This window comes from Oculina patagonica, chromosome 2 (genome assembly GCF_052425735.1).
Source record: "Oculina patagonica isolate OP01 chromosome 2, crgOcupat, whole genome shotgun sequence".
Classification (NCBI taxonomy): domain Eukaryota; kingdom Metazoa; phylum Cnidaria; class Anthozoa; order Scleractinia; family Oculinidae; genus Oculina; species Oculina patagonica.
The window spans coordinates 13,121,296-13,145,084 of NC_135759.1; the positions used below are offsets into that span (position 1 = coordinate 13,121,296).

The window sequence follows — 23,789 nt, forward strand, 5'->3', positions numbered from 1 at the left end:
AGAGGTCCTCAAATAAAACTAATTACAAGGTTAAAAATCAAGTCTGCCATAAAACAGCACTCGGAGACTCGTGGACATGACATTCATCCAAACTTTGTAGAAATACTGGAACGAGGCGTTATTTTTAAAATCTTTGCATTCCACAGTAAACACCGAAGCTGTTAATGAACGCCAGCCTTTCCCTAAAGCGTATTTGCCACTAATTGTTTCCCTTAGGGACCGTCAGAAGTTTTAAACTTTTAAATTTATTTTTTATAATTTCATTCTGAGGAAGGCAACAGAAACGTTGCCGAAATTTTCATTTTAAATAAATCAACCATATTTTTAATTTTTTTATGACCACGATCACCCAAACAGCAATAATTTTTGAAATCTTCTATATTTCAGCTCATTGTACTACTTTTACGTCCCAGCTGTTCAAAAGTCTACATGTAAACAACTGGTTGCTAAGGTACTAAAAGTCTCAAAATGCAAGGAAATATTTGCTAACTGAGGGATTTTTAACTCGGGGAGAAGTTAAGTTTGTACATTTCTTCCAATTATAGCTTTCATTGCGCTATAACAACTTTTATTAAAAGCGTGACCATTTAACTTCCATTCTGAAACTAAGGATTTGAAGTGTCATCGTTTTATTATATAGGCCTTAGCAACCGTCTCTATGGTGACAGTTAATTAATTACAAAGCATCTTATGTTAAAGAGTATGATTGATTGTTTAATCCCTCCAAGTTTAGTAAAGTTTGGTGTAATGAGGTGGGAGATATGGGCCTTGTTATAATATACCGACCTGAATGTTCTAAAGTTATCCCCACCCACACCCTGATAAAAACCTCTCGTTTTTTCCTTTAAGCTCCATTTTCGCGGCTGGAAACAAGTTGAATATAAAACACTAGGCCCTTAGCTTTAATTTGGTACCAAGGAAACTTTGTTCGGTTTGGGGTGCTACGAAATTGCTTTTCCAGCCACTTTTTACGAATTGGCTCATGGACTATAAGGCGGATCGGAGGATCGCAAATGAGACTTTTGATCTGATCCAAGACACCGTTGTTGCGTAATCCTCCCCTTTCTTTGCGGCGATTAATTCTGCAAGCCTACTGTGATACCTCTTGCACTCCTCGCCCATTCCTCCGGTGGATGTAAACACCAATGGAGTGAAAGTTCCCTGTTCTACTTGAAGAACCCTGTCTGCGTAAGCCCTCTTCTTCTCATTCTCATGGTTACGGTATATCTGCTTGGGGGTTTGGTCCTTGTAGGAATCCGCGTTGGGGTGACACACCCTCACATCAAAGAACGCGGATCTCTGCTTCTCCCAAAACCCCCGGGCATGTATATCTAGGCGAGCATCTGGCGTTGTGTTAGCGCCGCTTGGTAGCCTCTCTCCAGTCAGTTCTTGAAGGACGGGCTCTATTTCGACATCATTACAGACCATCTTAAGCAAGTCAGCCTCGAGGTCACGGAGTTCATTATGGCGCTGAATTATGAATCCGCCTCTCCTACAAATCATTGCATGATCGATTGTAAAGGCGTCACCGCACACGCACACTGTCGGCTTGTCGTCGATTTCCCAGTCGTACCTGAGCTTTACAGCATCTCGGAACTCGCCTTTATTCAGGTTGTAGCCCATGTCCTTTAATGGGAGGACCGTGAGCCAGTTAGAAGCACCTTTCTCGGTTGCGAGATCAATGGCTCGTTGTGTCTCTGAGGTAGAGACTCCCTGACATTGCCAAGCCTAGTCTGAAGCGCTTCGTTGGTTTCTCTTCGCACGCACTGCTGTAGTGTCTTGACAGCAGTATCGGCCGGTGTTTCATGATCCTGTGCGATTATTTTCTCGACTAGGGGCGCTGTGATCTTGGTTGACACCTTGAATTGGGACGCTGCATCCTGGCTTGGATAATAATTATAATAATAACAGGCCGAATGTGGGGCATGAGAACGGAAACGATACCAGTTATCATTGGAGCACTTGGAGCTGTCAAAAAGGGACTAGAGAGTTATATTGGAAGAATCCCCGGCCAAATAAGCATCAGTGAACTACAGAAGATAACCTTGCTGGGTACAGCGCATATTTTGAGGAGGGTGTTGTCAAGCTAAAAACTGACTACCCTTTAGTGCCCCAGGACCATGGTTTGGTCTCGGCGCTAAGGACTTTAAGCAAACATTACGTAAGGAACATAACAATAATAATAATAATAATTTTTAGGCCATGAGTTGTTCTGCCTCGAGATTATTATTTTTGTTGTACCGTATAAAGATATTCATTTTAACCATGATCGATTTAAATTTGTCTTACACCTGTGGGCCAGCGTATACATTTAAAGGCTTTGAATGACCGCATATTTATCAAATGGAAACATTTTAAACTCCAGTGAAAATTAAAAAAATGGGGAGCTCCGCTTTTTAGGCTTGCCTAAATCTATATATTAGCGGAACTCCCCAGCGGCCCGAAGGGCCGCAGAGTGGAGCCCCATAACCATAGAAAATTCACAGAAATAGAAGAACCGTGCATGGCTCGCAGGCGCGTACGTACGTACGTCGCGCAAACATGACGCCCATACTCCAGTTATAGGCAGACTGCTAGGCATAAAGGAAAACAAATAGGAACTTTTCACTTTGGACATCCATGATATGGTCAATTGACAGCTATTAAAACAATTTATCCGCTGACCAGTTACACATGACCACATCGCATCTCATCTGACAGAACATCACTTCAAGGGCAAGATCGAGATCGCGTGTTTTTTTTAAAGTTCACCGCTAACCAGATATTGCCTTTCTATGGATTGAGGGCTCAAGTTCCAGTTTTTTCCAGGTTATGGTCAGTGGATTCAGATTTAAATAAAGGGCAAAGTAGGTAACCGGATAGCTCCGCTTTTAGGCTTGGCTAAATCTATTAAATATTATTTTGAAGTTATGATAGGTCGTACTTTCAGATCATTAAATTCTGACGTTTATTTAGATGATTTGTTTTTTCCACAGTCCATTGGGTACTTCGAGCAACAGATGAACAGTTTAATCAACCGTGTGGTGACCATGCTTCCACAACTGCACGCTCGCGCTAAGTTCAATCGAGAAGACTTGTTAGCAGTACTGCAAGGCCTCACGGGATTTGCAAGCGCTGCAGCATCCAAAGATCCTTTGGGAGCTGTTGACAGTGTTCTCGGTCTCATTGGAGGTCTGCAAAGTAAGCAATGCCTTGGATCACTTGAAAGCTATCTGACAAAAATCAAGAAATGGATGACCTTTGGAATGAACTATCGACCTTTAGTGGATTCCAGCGATTTGGACTTTTCTCGCCTTGATGTTGGTTCCGTTCCTGAAGTTATGCAGGTATAAACAGTTATATACCACAACACAGAGGAAATAAATATCACAACAATAAATAACACAGAATAATCCCAACTAGACCTAAAATCAACTAACATACAGCTCAAATGGAGGTAAACATTTTGTTAATGCTTGTGGAATATCAAACACACGAAAATTTACACAACCTACCTTGGTAAAAACCAAAGGCATAGCACTGAAGTGCGATAACTTTCCGATGAGAGATTCAAGAATCGAATTAATTCCCGTTTATCCAGTTTTGCTATTAGGCGCTTGCCCAGTTGACTGTGCTTAAGAGAAAAATGGAGTCTTATATAAAGCGGGGCTCCTGCACGCCAGGGGAGCCTTTCACCTAAAAATACTGGTTAAGCCATCGAGCTGAAAATTTTTAATTTTGACGTCAGCGAATGCTTGTCCGCCAACCCGGGATCTCATCCGTACAAACTCTGGGGAGGGGAGTCCCGAGGCAAGCTCACTGTGAGTTGAAGGAAACTCAAGAAAAGGAAGCGTGACAAAATTTTCTTTCCAAATATTTGTCGCGCATTTTCCTCTGAAGTCGCCTATATTATTCAAAGTTGTGACAAACGAAAAAAGGTTTACAAGGAGATCCGAAATAACTGCCTGGTTAAAAGTTGTATTCCCTGTGCAATTCAACTGGAGCTGTATACCTCAAATGGGGAGCTCCACTTTTAGGCTTGCCTGAAAACTATATGTCATTTTTTTTTCTTGCCGAAAGGGAAATGCTTAAAAGATCGAGGGAACTTTACTACAATATTAAAAAGGCATTTGTTGCATTGATTTATATTGCGTCAAATCTTTATTAATGAATCAATTGCCTTTATATTTTTAAACTCAATAGGCCAATCTTGAGATGAATAAAGAAGGTCTGACAAATGATTTGGTGTGCCTGTTAGATGTGAATATCCCGGAAGGAGACCCCCTTGTAGCTCAATTCAAGCAGCTAGTTGAGTCGTTCTTTATCGCTGGATCACAACGCATTGACCTGATAGCAAAATGTATGGAACTTGATAACGACATCGGTGGATTCAACTATGATATTCCTCTCCTTGAAAACACACAAGAATCGATTAAAAAACTTGGTCAAACGCAAGGTATTTTATAACGTCTCCCGCGATTTTAGTATGTAACTTATAAAATTAATTATATTACAAGTAAGTCATGATAAATGATATATACTACTTACCTACTTAACCTCTTCGTGCTCTTGAGGACGCTAGAGGCCATTCAGAATTAACTTCCACCACTCTCGATCTTTCGCACCTGTTTTTGTACCCGCCCACAAATTCCTTTCCATTTCTTTCGGCTCCCTCTCCACGCTTCTCATTCAGGTCATTCAAGGTGTGCCTCGTCTTCTTTTCCCTTCTGGTGCCCTGTCCAGTGCAGTTCTGGTAATGTTATCGCCACCTCTATGTAGGACGTCACGTGCCCGATCCATCTCCATCTTCGTATCTTTAACTTAACAAATAATGGTTGTGTGTTGGTCCGGTGATACAATTAAAGGCTTGATATTTGATTTGGCTGGATGACTTTGAGTATCCTTCTCAAGCATTAATTTCCTGTGAACGACTTCCAGTTTGTTCAAGTCTGCGGTTGTGGTTCTCCACCTCTCTGTCCTGTACAATAAGACGGCCACTATATTGGCCTAGGGCTTTCCACAAGTTGCTCGAGATTTTCCAAAAGGTTGCCCGTAATTTCTCAAAAAGTTGCTCAAACGTTGCTCCAAAAATCCAGAAAAGTTGCTTGTGATAATAAAAGTTGCTTGAAAGTTGCTCCAAAAAATCCAAAACGCTGCTTGTAATAAAGAGAATTTCTATAAATATATGCCAATTTTCCTTTGAGGGTTAGATTTCTAAGCAGTTTTCTGCAATTTTACAGCAAAAGAAGTATCTAAATAACACATTGATAAAAATCGTGAAGATATCGATGACGTCATGTTTGTTGACGAGTTTTGTAATGTTTTAATGCAGAATGAGACAAAAGTTGAAACGTCTTAAGATGTTCCTCTAAAATCTTCGGCAAACTTCGTAAATCTTCGGAAAAGGTCGTATGGCCTTTGAACAACACTCGGATAATCTTCGGAGATCTTCGGTCTGGAAATTGCTCAAAACGTAACAAGTGGCTCGAGAGGAAAAAAGTTGCTCGAAGGGGAAAAAGTTGCTCGAACCATAAAAAGTTGCCAAGCACCTTGTGGAAAGCCTTATATTGGCCTGAAAAATGCGCAGCTTGGTTTTAGAGCTGTACTTTGATGATTTCCATAGGGACTGTAGGATAGCGAAAGCATTTCTTGCATTTCTTTTCCAATCCAATCCCCTCTTCCTCTCCAATATATGTTGAGTCAAACACCTTTTGATGTGACAAGTTGGTTTTATGAACACTGGAAGGAGAGGGACGAAACGTCCGCATGGTTCGCGGATGCTTGGCAAGAAAGACTATCTTGAAGTTATATCTATTTTCATGTATTTTAGCACCAGTTTTTTCAATTTGATTTCAGGTACTCCTTTAAGCGACGAGCTCCGCTTAAATTTCTTGGAGAACCTTCTTTCTAGCTATAAGGTGATAGAACAATCGTTTATGAAAAAAGTTTATGAGCTTCAAAAAGCTTTCAAGTTCCGAACACTGTGGGAAGTGAACAATCCTCTCGCAACATTTCGACGAGTAGCGGCTGAGAGCGCTGGAGGAACGGGCAGACTGAATGGAATTGTTGAACTCACAAAAGTATTACAAAACTTTGAGACGACAGAAACCAAAGCCGTGAGGTGCTTTACCAACAATATCTATACAACTGGTATTAAAAAATGGAGTTTTAACAGTGTCGACCACAAAGCGGTAAGTTTGCATCGTCAAATACTTTGACACATCTTTGTACGCTGATTGCCAAAGAGCATGTTAATTTTATCCCAAACAAAAACCAAAAGTTAGACTTAAGTTCAAAAAGTTAAAATTGAATGCAAAAAAGTTAAAAATGAGTGCAAAATTATGTTATTAATCAGTAATCACATGATTTTTCTCGTGCAATTTGGAATATTGAAAGAAGCACCCATATTTTTTTCAAAGACTAAACATTGCACTTTCCCTGCGGGTCGTACAATGTTTATTAGTCTTTGAAAAATAATCCGTATTTATTCAAAATTGCACTCGAAATATGCGATTTCCTATACTTTGTCCCTAGTGAAGATAGGAGACTGATTCATAAATGTTTCCCTTTTAGATGTTCGATGCCCTTCATAATGACGGTTCTACCAGATTCAGCATCAAGATTGACAGAGGCTGTCCCACTTGCTATAATGTCAGGCTATTGAAGGTAAACTACAAGCGACAACGCCACATGGGCGATTTAGTCCAGCAGCTGAACTCTCCCTTTGTCGTCGTTCCTAGGTTTGAATCCAAGCGGGGAAAACCATTTTCGTTCCCCAGAGGCCGCGGCCAAGCTTTTCTTGGTGCTGAACAAAAGCCGGATCGCGGCCTCTGGGGACAAGAACGGGAGAAGAGAGTCCAGGAGGGTGGTTCTTTCCCGTTTATTGAGTAAAAATGCCACATGCGCAGACAGGTTTTCCTGGAAACTCTCTTCTTCAGCCTGGGCTCAACTGCTATATAAGGCGGGAAAGGGAAGAATCAGGTACCGGACTAGTTTGTTTGTTATTTTGATACCATAACAGGGAACCCTCTCTGTTGCATTGTCTTGCTCAAATAGCGGAAGTGTAGGTGCACGAGAGCAAAGGACTTAGCGATGATTTTTTTTACGAGTCAAGAGAAACTCACAAATCAATCACTTTATAGTCATAAAAGAGATTGCAAAACTAGGGAAGGAAAGATTTTTGAGATTGAGACAGGCAAGAAAACATTCCTCCATGTCAAACCTAATGCGATTTATTCAAACGGTTAATTCTTTAATGCTTTACCCTTTTTGAGGACGGCGAAGCCCCCTGAAAATAGGTCTCAAAACTAACAAATGAGTAGACTGGACTTTGGAGCAATTCTCTGTTCCACCTTGTTAGTTTCTTTTTAAAAAAAAGATTTCTTTGTCGAAAAGACATTTTAATGTAAAACGGAATACCAAAAGTTAACTACATTTCAACGCTTCCTTTCTCAGATGTACATCGAATTAACAGGCGAGGACAGTCAAGGCAGCACAGTTCCTGCTATTGTTGATGTTCAGGTTCGTCACCTAAGTGGATCTTACTTCCGGGCAGGGGATAACACCATCAAGCAATACCGCCAGCCTTTGGGCTCCTACAGGAATATCCCGTTTAACCGGTTTGCTATTTCTGACGTCCAAAAGTGCAACGAGGAAACTCAGAAAGGAAGCAGTAAGTCGCTTACAAAACAAGAGATATAATTACCTGTCATTCAACACTCAGAGAACTAAAATATAACTGCTTATAAAGAAAGAGAATATGAAGTCCATATTCTTTTGTAATAAAAGTAGTAAGGTCCGCTTAAATTCGGAAGCAGCCAATCACAGAGCAGTATTTCTGCGCATGCGTAGAGGAGAAAATCACGTGAGTAGGATGTGGATGACGTCATAAGAGTGGGTCCCAGGGTGTCCGAGTGTGGGTTCCAGGCCCCGGCGGCCAAAAAGAGCTCGCCCCAGACCCCCAGCGGAAATTTGGGGTGGGAAAATCGGGCAAAGGGAAAAAAGGTCACGTGACTCCAAGGCGATGACGTCACAACCCTCTGCGCGTGCGCGCGCCAGCTCAAAACCAACCACAACGACGCGGGTAGTATAACAACCTCCGGTAGTGTAACGGTTATCACTCCTACCACTAAAGTAGGCAATCGGGGTTCGACTCCTCGCTGGGGGCTTTTTTTCATGTTGTCTTTTTTTTATTTAAAATAGGTTTGCGTTCACTTAGAGGAAGATAAAACAAGTGAGACAATGGTGAAGCAGTTTGTGTTTTTTATTACTTGTAAACAACGAAAAGAATTAAAAGTGTGATTTTTTTAAAGTTTCAATTTTGTCTTGGCTTGCATGATGCGTTTAACAATGCGTTCAGTCTTGGTCTTTTTGCCCGGTAACTTGTCGATGGCCTTGATCATCTTGCGGTCTGCCTTCCACTTCTGTTCTAAAGAGCGAGCCTTTCCGTAGTCAATGTCGTGCTGTTTAGCCAAACGGTCCAACCTGTTTATGCCGGGATCACCTCGTTTCAATCGCTTTTCTAGTTTTGTTCCGGGTCCCATGTATTGATAACCAGGCCAGTGAAATTCTACTCCCGTCTTGGCCAACAGTTTTTGTATGTCGACTTTTCCTCCTGCCTGGGTCCATATTTTGCGGTTCAACCACTCCTTCCTGATCTTGGGAAGTCTCGTCTTTTTTCGCGTTGTTTTACGTTTCTTACTGGACATGTCTGCGTCTGGTGCGTCGCCCTTCGGCCCAGTCTTCCCAGCCTGGTAACGGTTTCAAGGTCTCTACTTCGGTCGGTCGCTTTCCTCTCGTAGTAGTAGTCTTATGGGTTAACATAGATCCTAAAACCTCGCTTTCATGTTGCATATATAATGAGGGATGACGTCATCCGAGTTGGACCGGAAGTGAAAAGACCGGAAGTAACCTAATTTGCATAAAATGCGCGAAAAGGGTATCGGCAGTAGCCAATCAGATTGCAGGATTATGGCAGTGAACCAATCACAGGTCCGGATATAGACCACGTGATCCCTTAGGGACCCACGTGACCAACCCCTCCTACGTCATCACTTAATGAATTCAAGATGGCGGCTTTACTTTTAATTTATTCAACATGGTGAGCCCGGATATGGGTCACGTGGTCCCTTAGGGACCCACGTGACCAAACCCTCCTACGTCATCACTTAATGTATTCAAGATGGCGGCTTTACTTTTAATTTATTCAACATGGTGAGCCCGGATATCGACCACGTGGTCCCTTAGGGACCCACGTGACCAAACCCTCCTACGTCATCACTTAATGTATTCAAGATGGCGGCTTTACTTTTAATTTATTCAACATGGTGAACCCAGATATCGACCACGTGGTCCCTTAGGGACCTACGTCATCAAAGTCCTCCGATATTCGATACTCGATACTCGATACTCGACATTCGATACTCGATACTCGATATTCGATACTCGATACTCGATATTCGATTTTCGATATTCCATATTCGATATTCGATTTTCGATATTCGATATTCGCGATACACTCACACTTCATAGTGAGTTAGCAAGACCACCATCCATTATATATTGTCCACAAATTGCCATGTTTTTCAAAGAATTTGGGTCGGCGATTCTGAGAAAACGTAAAGCTATTTTTTTAAAAAAATCACGTGAGGGAGGGGGGATGGGGGTATCCCCTTTTCTCGGGTGTTCTGGGAACGAGTCGGCGATCGAATGCGATGTACACCATGTAAACGTTCAACCTGTTCTTTAATGTGTTCAAAGTTACAACATTAAAGTTTCAACATTTTCTTGGCTTGCATGATTCGTTTGACGATGCGTTCCGTCGTGGTTTTACTTCCAGGTAATTTGTTGATGGCTTTAATCATTTTCTCGTCGGCTTTCCACTTGTCCCTTAGATACCGGGTTTATATTTTGACGATCACCACCTCGGCCTGGATTTTGTATGTGAGACACGTTTAGGTTGAACGTGTCGTCCACTTGAAAAGTCTGATTACTGTTCAGCATGTCACTGATTTGTTTTAACAACTGTCTGGCAGCGACGGTGTTTTCTCTCCACTCTCCCACTGTCAGCCGTCTGGAATGAAAAGCATTTTGAATTCTGTTACTGTTGATGTTGATCAACAAGTGATCGTCATCTCCAACGGCTCCATCATCCAAGATATGTTGCTGCACGGCTCTCTGCAGGGCTCTGGCAATCTGTTGTACGAGTACGGGGCGCGGTCCTAGGGGCGCGGATTCTACTCCGGCGCCACCACCTGTCTGCACAAATCGTCCGGTAAAGTTTCTGATGTGGAGACCAAATCTCCTGACTCGCCGATCTACATGGGCTCTCAGTTGAAATTCAAAAGGAACATCCATCTTGAAACAAAGGAAACAAGGTAATGAATGTCCGTAATTTTCTGTTTTACTGTACAGCTCATTAGAATATTACACATCATATTAGCATATGAAAAACGGGTTACACGAATTCACTCTACTCTAATAACTAGTTACCTCTTCCTCGGAGTCTTCTTGACTTTGAATACCGCGCTGTTCACCACTTGTGCTTGCACCCTGCGATGACCAAAACATGTTATTAATAAAAAAACGCACGTGAATAAAAAGAGCTCGAGTTCTCGTCAACCATCTTCTTCTTCTATCTTATCCTCGAGGGCTAAGACTTCTCTCAGCACCTCTTCGTCACTTTCTAGCCTCTCATTGGCTTCCATCTTCTTCTTTGAGCGCTCAAGAGCAAACTATGTTTGCAAGTGAATAAATGAGCAAAGTAGCTCCTTTTATACAACTTTCCCATCCCAGAAGAACTGGGCTCTAGTATTCCCATTGGTCAATCGAGGTGACCTGATACAGAATGAACCAATGAGATCTCATGATCAATGTCACCCAAGGTGACGGGATTTTCCCCACAAGGGTAAAATCCCAAGCTGACGGGATTTTCCCCACAAGGGTAAAATTCCAAGCTGACGGGATTTTCCCACAAGGGTAAAATCCTGGGATTTCCCCCCAAGGGAAAAAAATCCCGACGCACGCGCGTGGAGAATCTTTCTCGAAATTCTAGGAACCCGCGTGTGTTCATTCTCGGAAAAGTACAGTAAAACGGACGAAGTTTTCTTGTCGGATTACAGCTCTTTTCAAGAAGGATATAAGCTTTAAGGTGAGCTAATGTCTCCATACTCTACTGTACAAGACGAAGAGCGTTTGATAAAATGTATTTACTGCGAAAAATAAATTTGGTTACGTTGTAAATTTTGACGAGTGGTTTGTTTTTGTTCGTGCGGCCATCATGAACCGTGCATAGTAAAGAAGAAAAAGGTTTTAGACCCGTTCATTTCGTTCAAGGTTACTTGGTCTAGTTGTGTTTATGGTCAAAAAAAAAAAAGAAACCGAACTTTACGAATAAACAAGTCGTTTTTGGTGGACTGAATTATTCTTTTAAGCAAAATTGCTCGCGCAGTTGTCGTTGCATGTCTTTCGTAAACAACAACTTCATGCAAACGCCTTCATCTTTTCGCGGTCCCAAAATCGAAGGAACACCCCACTATGATTCAGAATAAAATTAAAAATCTAGCCACCTAGAAGTGAAGCTTTAACGTTAACTTTTTTTAAAAAACCTAAACAAATGTGTCACCGCCTCCGTTGTGATTTTACCGTTTGGAGAAAAATGTAATTTTAGCGAGCGGTTCATTTGGCCGTTGTTCAAATGCATTTGTCTCGAAGAAGAATTTTTTCGCAGCCCTTAAATCAAAAGGGACGTCCAACCATGAACGATATCAGTTCAGTGAAACTCAAAGCAAGCCATTGAGCCGAATCTTTCACATTTTTAGACTCTAACAAGTGTGTCAACGACTTTGTTGTGATTTTTCACCGGTCGCAAAAAAATATAATTTTAGCGTGCAGTTCATTTGGCCGTTGTTCAAATGCATTTTTCTCGAGGAAAAAATGTTTTTGCGGCCCTTAAATCAAAGAGATGTCCAACCATGAATGGTATTAATTTAGTAAAACGCAAAGCAAGTCATTGAGCCGACTCTTTCGCATTTTTAGACTCTAAACAAGTGTGTCATCGAGTTTGTTGTGATTTTTCTTCGGTCGCTAAAAAATATAATTTTTCATTCGGCCGTTGTTCAAATGTTTTTTCTCGAAGAAAAATTTTTGTTTCGACCCTTATATCAAGGGGATGTCCAACCATGAAAGATATTATTTCGATGTAAGTTATTGAGCCGACTCTTTCGCAGTTTTTAGACTCTAAACACAAGTGTCATCGACTTTGTTGTGATTTTCACCGTTCGCGAAAAAATATAATTTAGCGTGCGGTATTTGTTGTTGTTGTTCAAATGCGTTTGTTTGTTTGTTTGTTTTTGCGGCCCTGAAATGAAAGGACAAAAATTAAACTAGCTTCTAAACCGAAGATGTTGACTCCCAACAATATGGCTGGTCGAAAAAAAAAACACTCAAGGGTGTAGAGGATTGTTGTTGTTGTTTAAGCGATTGAATCCCATACTCTCGTAATTCAGTTTCGGCATGGAGCAATTTGTAAATTTATTTAACAACAAAAGTCTGGTACCATAACCAGAAAGCATGACATTCGGTCATTGGACAATGTCCTTCGTATAGATGAAAACCGCAACTAGGTAAAGGTTCTACAATTGTCTCTTTCAACACGTCGTATTTCGGACATCCGTACAGTTCTAAATTCACGCTAGGAATGTTCAGTTTGTTCAACAAGTCTCTTTCGACGTGTCCTCCCTTGTAAGCCACCACGGTTCTCTCGGGGGTTTTGGTCTCCTCGTACAAATCCCACATCACCTCCTCCACCCTGTCATACTCGTAGGCCTTTTCTTCCTTTCTGGGTTGATACGTCAGTCCGTGCACGTTGTATTTGACGTAAGACACGGTTTTTCTGTCTCTGGAAGATAAGTTGCACCACGACATTCTCATGTAGAAAGCATGGCGTCCGAACTTTTCTTGCCAAGTGTAATAACCCAACTCGCGTACTCGAAACGTCTTCTCCACAAAGTAACCTTCCAAGTCCAAGATCATGCACACGTTTTCCGGAGTCATGCCAGAGCTAACTGCACTCTGATGCTTGACGTAGAAAATATATGAAAATGTTTAAACTGTAAATCTCAATGATCCAAATTAGGATATTGTTTCTGGGAAATGCATCTCAGATACAGTTGATTTCTCAGCATTTTCTCTTCATCCGAGTCGTACTTCACGCCAGCCAATTCCGGGGGAAGAATAATTTTCCCTTCTCCATCCACCCAAAACTTTTGCTCTTGACACTGTTTGACCAATGACTCGTCCAAGGGAAGATCACCAATCCAATCCTTGACCGGGGGTGGGTAGTGTTGTACTTTGAAGGCGGGTCTCCCATCCAGAATTCGTTGCGGTCTATCCACCACGTCTTGTCCTCTTCTGGGGTATCCAAATTCGTCCCTAGAGTCCAGTCCAGACCTTCTCGAGTAGAGGGGATCCTCGTTTCCCACATATTCCTTTCCTTCCAGCCAGGCTTTGATCTTGCCAAACGGAACACTGTCTGCCCATTGGAAGAACCGACATTTCCCTTTTCTGCACTTGAGGTAGATCCTGTTCGGGTTGCTCTCTGATTTCGACATGCTCAGAATGAGACTCTCGTTGCAGTAACATTTCATCTTATCCATGTTCCAATAATAGTAAGCCGGTAATTGTTGATTGACCGCCACCACGTACTGGTCAATGTGGGCGCTACCGGTGCAAATGAAACAGATGGTGCCTTCGCTCGTGTGGGGGCAAAAGTAGAACTCCCATCCCCCGTCCGTCATTCTCTTGGTCAGCGGTTCTTTGTGGACGGGGCAAACCGGGTCGCGCTCCGTGTCGTCAAAGGTCTGTTGTAGGAACTGGTCGGGGTCGAAAATTTCACCCTCCTCCAACACTTCCTCTTTCAACTCCATCTTCTTCTTTGTAGGATGTCTCTTTTTACGGGGGACTTTGGGTTTCTTGGGGTTTCCAGTCCCTCTCCTCTGTCGCTTTTTTTGGGGTTCTGCTACGTCCATGGTGCTCTCGATGCTCCAACTGAGGACTAACAGGAGACAACACGGTGCTTTTATACTTTACTCTCGGATGACGTCAATACGCACGAACCAACCAGAGAGGTAACACGTGACCTCTTCCGACCAACCGGCAATGACCCAGGTGACGTCATCCAACGTATAAAAAGAGCTGCGCGTCCATTTGTCGACTCAGTTGTAGCGATGGAAAGCACAGAGAGCGATTCCAGCCAAACTCAAACTCAAACCCCACAAGTCAACGGTGTCTTTGTACAAGGAGATCCCAAGGACTGGGAACCATTGCCTTACTATAGGGATCTAAAAAGGGGCGATTATCAATCGGACGAAGATTACCTATTGGAGCGCGCGAAACGTGGCATGGAAGCAGGCTACACGTTTATGCAGTGTCAAGAGCATTGGATGTGCGATCTGGAGAGTGCATTATACAAAGGTTCGGCCGAAGCAAGCCAAGAGCAGTGACATGGGTACGAGAGAAAACTGGCTGGACCTGGAACAACGACTCTTCTACACCAATTGTACAAAGCTAGAAAAAAAGATCCAGACCGACACGGGAATGAGTACGTTGTCGTTAGACTATCCCACCACCATACCCGAAAACATTCCAAGGAGAGTCTATGTCTTCGAGGACATGGTGAAAGAGCGCGGGTGTGCCAAGAACCGCGTCACCGAAAGTGAATGGCTCAAAGAGAACCCTCACTGGAAGGGAGCCGTGATGGCGACCATCAAAGACATTGGGCACGGTTATCTCTGGGATAGACATTGGAATGAATTTGTCTACGTGCCATTGCAGCGAGCCTTTTTCTTCGTGACGTCTCGCAAACCGCCGCCCATTGGCATCGGCGTCTCGTTCTGGTTGAACGCGAACGTCTGCGACTTTGACGACCGGAGTGGTTTAGAAGATCTCATCGCACCGTTGAGAGCGAGTGTAGCCCTAGGCCAGACATTGTCTGCCTACTTGAAACAACCTATCACGGTCGACGCAAACACGTACGAAGAACTGTGCAACCAACTGGCAACTCAAGTAAAATTGCAACGCCTAGAAAGCAATCGCTGGCAAGAAATAGCGGATAGATTGTTAGACAGAGATCTCTGCAACCGTTGCGCCATGGATAAAGATGAAGCTTACCTGGGCGACGACTACCAAAAAGCCAAACTGTGGAGACCTAGAAGTTGCGAAACTTGTACAAAATCTTTTGATAACATATTTATTGATGCAGGCTATTTAAATTGACGTTGTATAAATAAAAGTTCATTTGTCATGGATTTGTATGGAAAGTGGGAGTGGTTGAAAAGATTGTGCGAGAAAGCGTATGCTGAATTTGGGAGGGGTATAGATATACCGGAAGATACGAGTGACTCCCCCTTGAGAGTGTTCGAAGCCACCCACATAGAACAAAACTATTTCAGATTGATACCGTTTATATTATGGTTGAGACATTTCAAGGATCCAGCCGAGCTGTTTGCTTCTATTTACAAACTTCATCCGACCACGATCGAAGAGGCAGCTCATAAATTACACGTCACTTATATGAGGGTGGTCAGAGCGTCGTCGACATGCCAAAGAAGCTGAAAAAGGATGAGAAGATACTTTTGGACTACCACGATCCCAGTCAACCGGGTAGCTTGGGCGGGATAACAAGATTCGCCAAAACGCACAAGATATCTGTCGACACAGCCAAAAAAGTATTGGAGCGCGATTTGGGTTATACCCTTCACAAACCGCGCAGACGTCGTTTCGCCACGTTACCGGTCCTGGTGTTTAATGTCGACCAACAGTGGGTAGCAGATTTAGTGGAAACGCAACCGTTGTCCAAATACAACAAGGGTCACAGATATCTACTCAACGTGATCGACGTCTTGTCTAAATATGCCTGGGTGGAACCCCTAAAAGACAAGACGGGAAAAACGGTGTCGGACGCCTTTGCCAAGATTTTGAAACGAGCCGATGGACGCAAACCTCAGAACCTACAGACCGACGACGGGAAAGAATTTTACAACAAGACGTTTGCCGCGTTGATGAAACGGGAAGGCATCCACCACTTTTCCACGGCCGGAGATACCAAAGCCAGCATCGTGGAACGCTTCAACCGCACTCTCAAGGAACGCATGTACCGATACTTTACCGCCAAGAACACGCTCAGTTACCTACCTGTACTCCAGGCCTTGGTGAAAGGGTACAACGGATCCCACCATCGTAGCATCGGCACTAGCCCCGAGAAAGTGAATGCGAGCAACGAAGGAAAAGTGTGGGAACGTCTGTACGCGAAGAGATTGTCGTCGGGTAAAAGAGAACGAAAAACCCCGCTAAAAGTAGGAGAACGCGTGAGATTGAACAAGAAATTTCGCACGTTCGAGAAAGGGTATTTACCCGGCTGGACCGAAGAAGTGTTTGTGATACGAGAGGTGCGTCGGGGACCACCCGTCACGACTTACAAGATCCAAGAGTTGGACGACACCCCTCTTCGCGGTACGTTTTACAAGGAAGATCTACAAAAAGTCGCAGTGTCCGACGACGATGTCTTCAGGGTGGACAAGATCGTCAAACGAAAAGGAAATAAAGTCTTGGTGCACTGGAAAGGCTGGCCAGACAAGTACGACAGCTGGATCGAGAAGACGGCTCTAAAAAAATCATGAGCCACGAGGAAGGATTTTACGTCACGTTACCCAGTCACAGCAGCGGAACCGAGTTTCCAGAGAATAGAGCAAACTCTTTCAAGGTGCGATTACCTCACCCGCTACGATTGGAAGGAACCGGTTGGAAAGTGGGATTGAGTAGCATTTCCGTGCCAGATGCCAGCATCGACTTAACTCGATTTAAGTCGTTCAAGTTTCCTCTCTTGAGTGCCCAGTGGATGCTCAAGCGGAAAGACAAGGAGGGTCGCGTGCAAAGCAAGTCGGTGACCACCGATCTGACGTTCCAGGACATTCTATATGACGACAACATCGTGGATGGCCTCAGTTTCATGAAAGCCCTGGTCTTCAAGTTCGATCAAGTCAAAGAATACAAGCGTATCGTGGGAGACTTGACCAAGTCGCCCGATAATGGAAAGCAGTGGGAATATACGTTCAAGTGGGAAGGTGAAGAACTAGTCCTCGACAACTCGAACTTGGACGTCTCGGAAGTGAAAACTGAAGGTGTCCCATATTACATGTCTTTCAACGAGGATTTGGCCTTTGACATGGGATGGGTAAAAAAGGACGAGAAAGAAAACGTGTTTCTCGGGCCGAACCTGAAGCCGGAATGCCACCACGCTACGATACCCGATCCCATAGACGTGGATGATTTTGGAGAGGGCAAGAAAAATTTCTGGGTTGTTGAGAATGGACAGCTTTTCTTGAGTTGCTATTGCAACTGGCGCTTTGTGAAACTCAACAGAGCCTTCCAAAAAGTGATTGGAGACGCATCGCGTACGCTTTTCGTTTACTCAGACGTGGGTGGTAGTTCCGTTGTGGGAAATCAAGTCACGGATCTGTTGCGGGAAATTCACTTTCAACGTGAAGGAAAAGGTATCAAGTACTTTGAACCTCTCCACATACAATATATTCCACTCCGCAACCAGATCGTGGACATTATTGAAACGCAAGTGAGCGAGACTACAGGTAAACTGGTGGATTTTGGCGAAGGCAACACGATCGTGACCTTACATATCAAGCGAACATGAGAGGCGGTGCCCTGACGCGTTTCACACCGGATCCTCCACCTCAAGAGGGGAACGGATTTTTGGCCGACATCGTGAGAGAGTCTCTCGGTGGAGCCGTGAGAGGATTTAAGAGTGGGCGCGGCGTCGCGGACCGCATTCGTAAAGCGGGTCAAGGAGCCAAGAGTGGTCCTAAACGAGTCGTGAAACGCAAACTGAAAAACGTCATAGAACGAAACGTCAAGAGAAAACTGAACGACATCTTTGGCGAAAAATGAATCCCGTTTACTCGCGATCGTCCAGACTGGTCCGATCCAAACGCGCCCCCGTCAGACAGCGGGGAGAAGGATTCTCACTGGCACTTTTGAACCAGGCCTTGTTGGGACAAAAGAGGCGACGACGAAAAGTACAAAAGGGCGGGTGGATAGGTCCCGAGGTCAGAAAGCCTCCTGGCTACGACTGGATACAGACCTTACGGAAGCGCAGTGGAAGAAGGAAGAGAAGACGATGACCGAAACCATCTCGAGCGCCTACCCGCAGTCGAGACGCGAGGCCAATCCTCGATTGGATCTATTCGCCGTACCACCGACAGACGTCAGCGTCTCGTCGTATCGGATGGTCCCCGTTCAGACCTACACCACAGGCATCAATCCGGTGGAGTTTCAGATCGACCCCCAAGAAGATTACATCGATCTCAGCCGTAGCTTTTTCGAGGTAGAATTGCAACTGAAGAAAGACAACGATGAGAACGTGGCAGCTGCCGACAAGCTGTGGCCCGTCAACAATCTAGCCCATTCTCTGTTCAAGCAAATCAGCGTGCGTCTCAACGGTACTCTCATCAGTCCCCAGACGGACACGTACCATTACAGAGCCTTCTTGGAAACGTTGCTGAATTACGACAGGCGTGATGGAGAAACCATCTTGAAACCTCAAGGATGGTACAATCATATCGATTTCCCAGCCACGTGGACGGACAATAACACAAACACTGCAGCCAACGCTGGAGCTGGACACGCAGACTATGTAGCCCTGACCGCCAATCACAAGGAGGCTCTCAAGAACTCTAAAGCAGAACAAGCCAATTACACGGAAGGCAAGCGACACGTGTTGCGTTTCAAACCCCTCATCGAAGTGTTTCATCTGAGCAAGTTGTTGGTACCCAGAGTGCAGATAGGAATACAGATGTACTTCAATTCTCCCGACGTGTTCTTGAACGGAGTGGGTCTGGCAGGAAAGTTGACGGCCGAGGAAGTCAAAGTTCGAATGTACCTGTGTCAAGTGCGTCTCAATCCCACCACGTACAGGAGACTGATGGATGAGATGACCACCAAGAGTCAAGTGGTGAGTTACCCGACCGTGAGAAGCGAGATTCGGACCTTCAACATGCAGGGAGATCAACGACGGTACGAATGCACCAACTTGTTCCAAGGAAGAATTCCCAACCGCGTGATTGTGGGTATGGTACTGTCCACAGCCTTCACCGGGAACGTGGTCAACGATCCCTTCTGTTTTCAGAAGTTTGGAATGAGCAGCATAAAACAACTCGTGGGAGGAGAAGAGTATCCTTACGAGACGCTAGAACTGGTTCACAACGATGCCACCAAAGATCTCAGAGGGTACCACCGCTTCTTGCAAGCCACCGGTTGCCTGTGCAAGCAGCAAGGAAACATGGTGAGAGGTGACGATTGGGGACAAGGAAAGAATTGCACGTTGTTCGTGTTCGACAACGTGGCCAATGGATGCGTGGACAGTTACAGGATGAACCCCAAGCAAGCCGGAAATCTACTAATAGAGCTGAACTTTGGAGCCAACCCAGCTGTGAACTTGACCATCATCGTGTACGGAGAGTTTGAGAATCTCTTGGAGATAGACAAGAACAAAGCCGTGTTGTACGACGTGTACCAGCGTTAGTGATGGAGAAAGTGACTTTGAATAACGTGCAATTGGATCAGTTGGCCAGACATCACCCGTCGTTGAAGCCTTACTTTTACGGGACAGTGGCCTGCGATCGATTACCTCGCAAACCACTCAAGACGGAAGCCCGCGGGTACATCGTCAACACCGATCCTCACTACATGCGCGGTCGGCATTGGATCGCGCTGTGGACGAATGGAAACGTGTGCGAAGTATTGGACAGTTACGCCTTACCCCTAGAAGTGTACCAGACGGCGCAACCGTTGCAAGATTGGTTGGACGATCATTGGAAGTACGTGGAGCGCAACGGACAGAGTCTACAATCGTTGTACAGTCAGAGCTGCGGCGATTACGCGTTGATGTATCTCATCGATAGGGCCGAAGGACGTAGCATGAGTCAATTCGAAGCGAGATTCAAGAAACACGATTACGTGTACAATGATCATAAAGTTGGGCAAATGTTGAAGCAATTGATCTCGAAGGAAAGGTCGTGGCACAAAATTTGTAAAATGGAATACCATCAGGATTGTGAACCGTCTCTCTGCGGTGTAAGACACTTGTTGTTGTGAGATGACAAATAAAAACGTGGAAATAAATAAGGTGTGTGTCGTCTGTCGCTCGGGAGATCGGGATTCATTGCAGACTTTTTTTCTGCAACATGCTTATATCATTGCTCGTTTTTTGACGAATGTCATTTCGCCATGGAGCGCGGTGAAGCCTTTAGCTTTCGGATGCCCTCTAGCATTTTGATCGTGGGCCCCTCTAGCTGCGGAAAGACTTGTTTTACCGAGTCGGTACTTTTGAATCACTCAAAAGAGTTGTTTAGTACACCCCCTGAGACCATTCATTATTGTTTTGGGGCTTGGCAAGACGGTTTTGCGCACATGAAAAAGCGAGGCGTGAAATTTCACGAAGGGATTCCCGAAGAAGTAGATTTGACCAAATGGTTTCCCCGTGGAGGGGTGATGGTATTGGACGATCTGATGGAAGAAGGAGGAAACGACAAGAGAGTATTGGATCTGTTTACCAAACTTTCCCACCACAGGAACATCACCGTCCTGTACTTGTGTCAAGACATGTTTCCGCCGGGAAAATACGCCAAGAGCATTTCTCGAAATGCGCATTACATCGTGGCTTTCAAGAACCCTCGCGATCAATTGGGCATGAGGAATTTACTGTTACAAGCGTTTCCCTCCCGATGGCAAGATGTGATGGACGTCTACACCAAGACGACGGAAAGACCCTTTGGTTACATGGTATTGGATCTACACCCTGCCAGTGGCGACGACAGACGGATTTTTAGCCACCTCTTAAAAGGCGAGGGATGCATGAGATGTTACAGATTCGTTCCAGATGTTCGTACGTAACGATCACGTGTGGCTCGTGTTCTTGGACTTGTGCAGTCGTCATTTCGAGCGTATGAGAGAAGAGGACATGGACTACGACGCCATGCAAACCGTGCTACATTTGGCCGAAAAGCGACAGATGTGGAAATTCGTGAGAGAATATAACGAGACTTACTTCAGCGAATTGATCCAGACATTAGAAGAAAGAGCTAGAAAGACATGTCAAGACATTCGCCAGCAGGAGTAGGAACCAGTCCTAGTGCCATTCCGATCGTCAACGTCAACCGAGGGGGATTGAAACAGACATTGGATCGAATCGACCCCATAGTCCTAAGACGGTACTTGGATCAATTACCGTCTCCTGCAGTAGGTACGGGGACTTTGAGACCTTCTTCCTCGAGGTCCAACGTACCTGCAGGTCAAGGAACGCTAACGGGTGGTCCACACCAATTGAATCAAGACGACATGCAACGTCAATTGCAAATGCTGTTCAACGATCAACGTCAAGTGGCGGCTGGACGTCGCATCGCAGGCATCACCACGACAAACACCATCACTACGACCTATAAAGACGGGGGACGACCAACCGTTCGTCGTACCTCGACGAGAGTGAGCCATTAAAGATGACCTCCCTACTAAACGGGTCGAAGACGAACTTGGATCCAGACCTGTTACACAGATTGGACGGATTGTATTCCTTTTACCACAAAAAGTGGTGGTGTCATCGTCAAATGTTTTACCATTTTAAGTGGTGTCATGCTTCATTGAATGCTTTGGCTTTATTCATCGTGGCAGCGGGTGTCATTGCGGGTTCCCTTACAGAAAATAGTGTTATTGTGGCATGCCTAACTTCAGCTGGGACTGTCGTCAAGGGCTGGAACGATTTCAAGAAATATTCGTTCAAAGTGGACGTATGTCGTTTTGCCTACACCAGCTACGACAAGACGTTGATCGAATTGAGAACGTACGCGCGCGGTCTTCCGATGGACGAACTAGAAGGATTCTTGATCAAGATGCAAACTCTAGATGACACGATCACCGATTTCACGCCGCCCGTGGCCGACAAGTACGTGCAAGCGTACGAACGACAACACGATAAATCCGAAGGTACCCCCGTCTGAAGTGACAGTTATGGTAGGATGGGAAGAACGAAACGTAAGGCCAGAAGAAAGAGGCAGCGAGGTGGGGCTCTCGCGAGACGTAAACATCGTTTGGTGGACAAGATAGCCGAGGGGGCCAGCATGTTTCTCTCGGGTCCTTCACCCACATTCTTCACGTTGGGTGGTAAATTGGCCAGTCAAGGATTTAAAGGGATAATGGATAATGTAAATCATTATAGACGTAGACCGCGACGACGATAGGACCATGAGGAGAAAGAAACGTGTGACGCAAAGGCGGAGACGTGCTGGCAGGAGAAGAATAGGACAGAAGGGTGGTATTTTACCCTTAGCAGCCTTGATACCAGCTTTGATCGCGGGTGGAAAAGCAATCGCTTTGGGTGCTGCATCGGGTGCTGCAGGTTGGGGTGCAAAGAAAGCCTTGGATGCAGCCACTCGAAAGAAAAAGAGATAAAAACACTATAAGAGGATGGGGGCATTGGGCGTCACCGGTAGTTACAACAGACTGCATTCTGTGACAAGATGGTGCGAGGAAGAAAGATAGTAAGGAGAAGACGAAAACAACCTAAAAGAGGACCCGTGTGGAGAGGAGAGGGTTTATTGGACATACTCAAGTTTGCCGGCAAGTTGGGTTATAAATTGGGAAAGGACAAACGCTATAAGAGGATGGGGGCAAAGGGCGTCACCGGTAGTTACAACCGACGTCCAGCCCCGTGGGAAGTATGAATCGATTACGTCGACAGCGTCCGTTCTTGGAGAGCATTCTGAGAGAAGCCAATCGGTTCAAGCGAGAAGAGATGTTACAGCACGCCAACGCCGATCAGATCAACGCCGTGAGTGAGATGGTATTGAATTTGCTCAAGAACCGCATTCCGCTCAGTCCACCGATCACTGCCAAGCTGCGACGATATAAGAAGGTCTTGCGCGAACTGGGTAAGCGCAGAAACTCGTTGAAGAGAAGGCGAGAAGGTCTCCTGTCACAGAAGGGTAGTGGGTTTTGGAAAGGACTGCAACAGATCTACCAAGCATGTCTCTGCAAAACACCCTCCAGACAATGATGAAAATGTTACGCGAATCGGCGGACAGAGAAGCAGAGTGGGAAAAGAGAGCAGACCATTGGCACAAAGCCTACGCCCGCGTCAATCATGACTATTTGGCTTTAAAATACGACGCAGAGTGCGAAGATTGCATTCGAGAGAGGCAAGAGACTCCGGAAGGAAAGACCCTAGTACTGTGCCAGGAGTGTAGCGACAAGTGTACATCGAGAAGCGACTTGAAAAGGCGCCTAGACAAGTTAGAAGAGGAAGTTCGTTACTGGCAAGGGTGTTACGAAAGCTTGTTGGAAGAATACTTCAAAGATGACCGAGGAAGTCGTGATGGTTCCCGCTAAAGACTTGAATCGTTTGGTGCAATATTACAAAGGCGAAATCACGGACAATGCATTGTTGAACAAAGCGGCTCGCATAGCAGCCGAAAGTCACTTGCTGTTAAAAGATAAATCCGTTCCCGACGGTATCGCCGTGGCACGAGTGAAACCTCTCGCTCGCGAACGGGCTCGTTTGACCAAACGGATACGTCAATTTCCCATGGGAGGAGTAACAGCCAGACGGCCGGGCGAAGAAGCGGAGGAGGAGGAGGAGGAGTTGGAGAATGTGGGTTTGGTGACGGGACCCGTGGAGACCATGTTGAAACAACTCATAAAAGGAAGTGCCAAGAAATCACCTCCCACAGTCACCCCGAGGGCGACAAAGA

The 23,789-nt window shown here is 45.0% G+C and overlaps 4 protein-coding genes across 4 annotated transcripts in view; 3 read left to right on the plus strand and 1 right to left on the minus strand.

Annotated features, from left to right (window-relative positions):
• Positions 1-23,789, plus strand: part of LOC144638741 (uncharacterized) — a 44,464-nt gene that overhangs the window by 16,766 nt on the left and 3,909 nt on the right. The window contains exons 12-16 of the mRNA XM_078497992.1: positions 2,976-3,326; positions 4,183-4,435; positions 5,836-6,170; positions 6,553-6,645; positions 7,435-7,651. Coding sequence (XP_078354118.1) covers positions 2,976-3,326; positions 4,183-4,435; positions 5,836-6,170; positions 6,553-6,645; positions 7,435-7,651 — 1,249 coding nt within the window. The remainder of the gene's footprint in view (positions 1-2,975; positions 3,327-4,182; positions 4,436-5,835; positions 6,171-6,552; positions 6,646-7,434; positions 7,652-23,789) is intronic.
• On the minus strand, positions 9,513-10,707 carry LOC144639768 (uncharacterized). The gene is made up of 2 exons (XM_078499065.1): positions 10,471-10,707; positions 9,513-10,335 (listed from the first exon to the last, which is right to left on the minus strand). Exons 1-2 carry the CDS (start codon positions 10,546-10,548, stop codon positions 9,835-9,837), a joined length of 579 nt encoding a protein of 192 aa, XP_078355191.1. The 5' UTR covers positions 10,549-10,707; the 3' UTR covers positions 9,513-9,834.
• LOC144639186 (uncharacterized protein F54H12.2-like) lies at positions 18,150-19,582 on the plus strand. Its single transcript, XM_078498462.1, has one exon. The coding sequence runs from the start codon at positions 18,167-18,169 to the stop codon at positions 19,568-19,570; it is 1,404 nt and encodes a 467-aa protein (XP_078354588.1). The 5' UTR covers positions 18,150-18,166; the 3' UTR covers positions 19,571-19,582.
• On the plus strand, positions 20,247-21,090 carry LOC144639746 (uncharacterized). The gene has a single exon (XM_078499047.1). It carries the CDS (start codon positions 20,275-20,277, stop codon positions 20,938-20,940), a length of 666 nt encoding a protein of 221 aa, XP_078355173.1. The 5' UTR covers positions 20,247-20,274; the 3' UTR covers positions 20,941-21,090.

What these genes read in the sequence shown, in the direction of transcription:
- LOC144639768 (XM_078499065.1), bottom strand. Translation starts at nt 10,548, where the DNA reads ATGTTTTGGTCATCGCAGGGTGCAAGCACAAGTGGTGAACAGCGCGGT. An exon ending in AAGAAGACTCCGAGGAAGAG is followed by an intron (nt 10,336 to 10,470) that starts GTAACTAGTTAT and finishes CTTTGTTTCAAG; the next exon opens with ATGGATGTTCCTTTTGAATT.
- LOC144639186 (XM_078498462.1), top strand. Translation starts at nt 18,167, where the DNA reads ATGACCGAAACCATCTCGAGCGCCTACCCGCAGTCGAGACGCGAGGCC.
- LOC144639746 (XM_078499047.1), top strand. Translation starts at nt 20,275, where the DNA reads ATGGAGCGCGGTGAAGCCTTTAGCTTTCGGATGCCCTCTAGCATTTTG.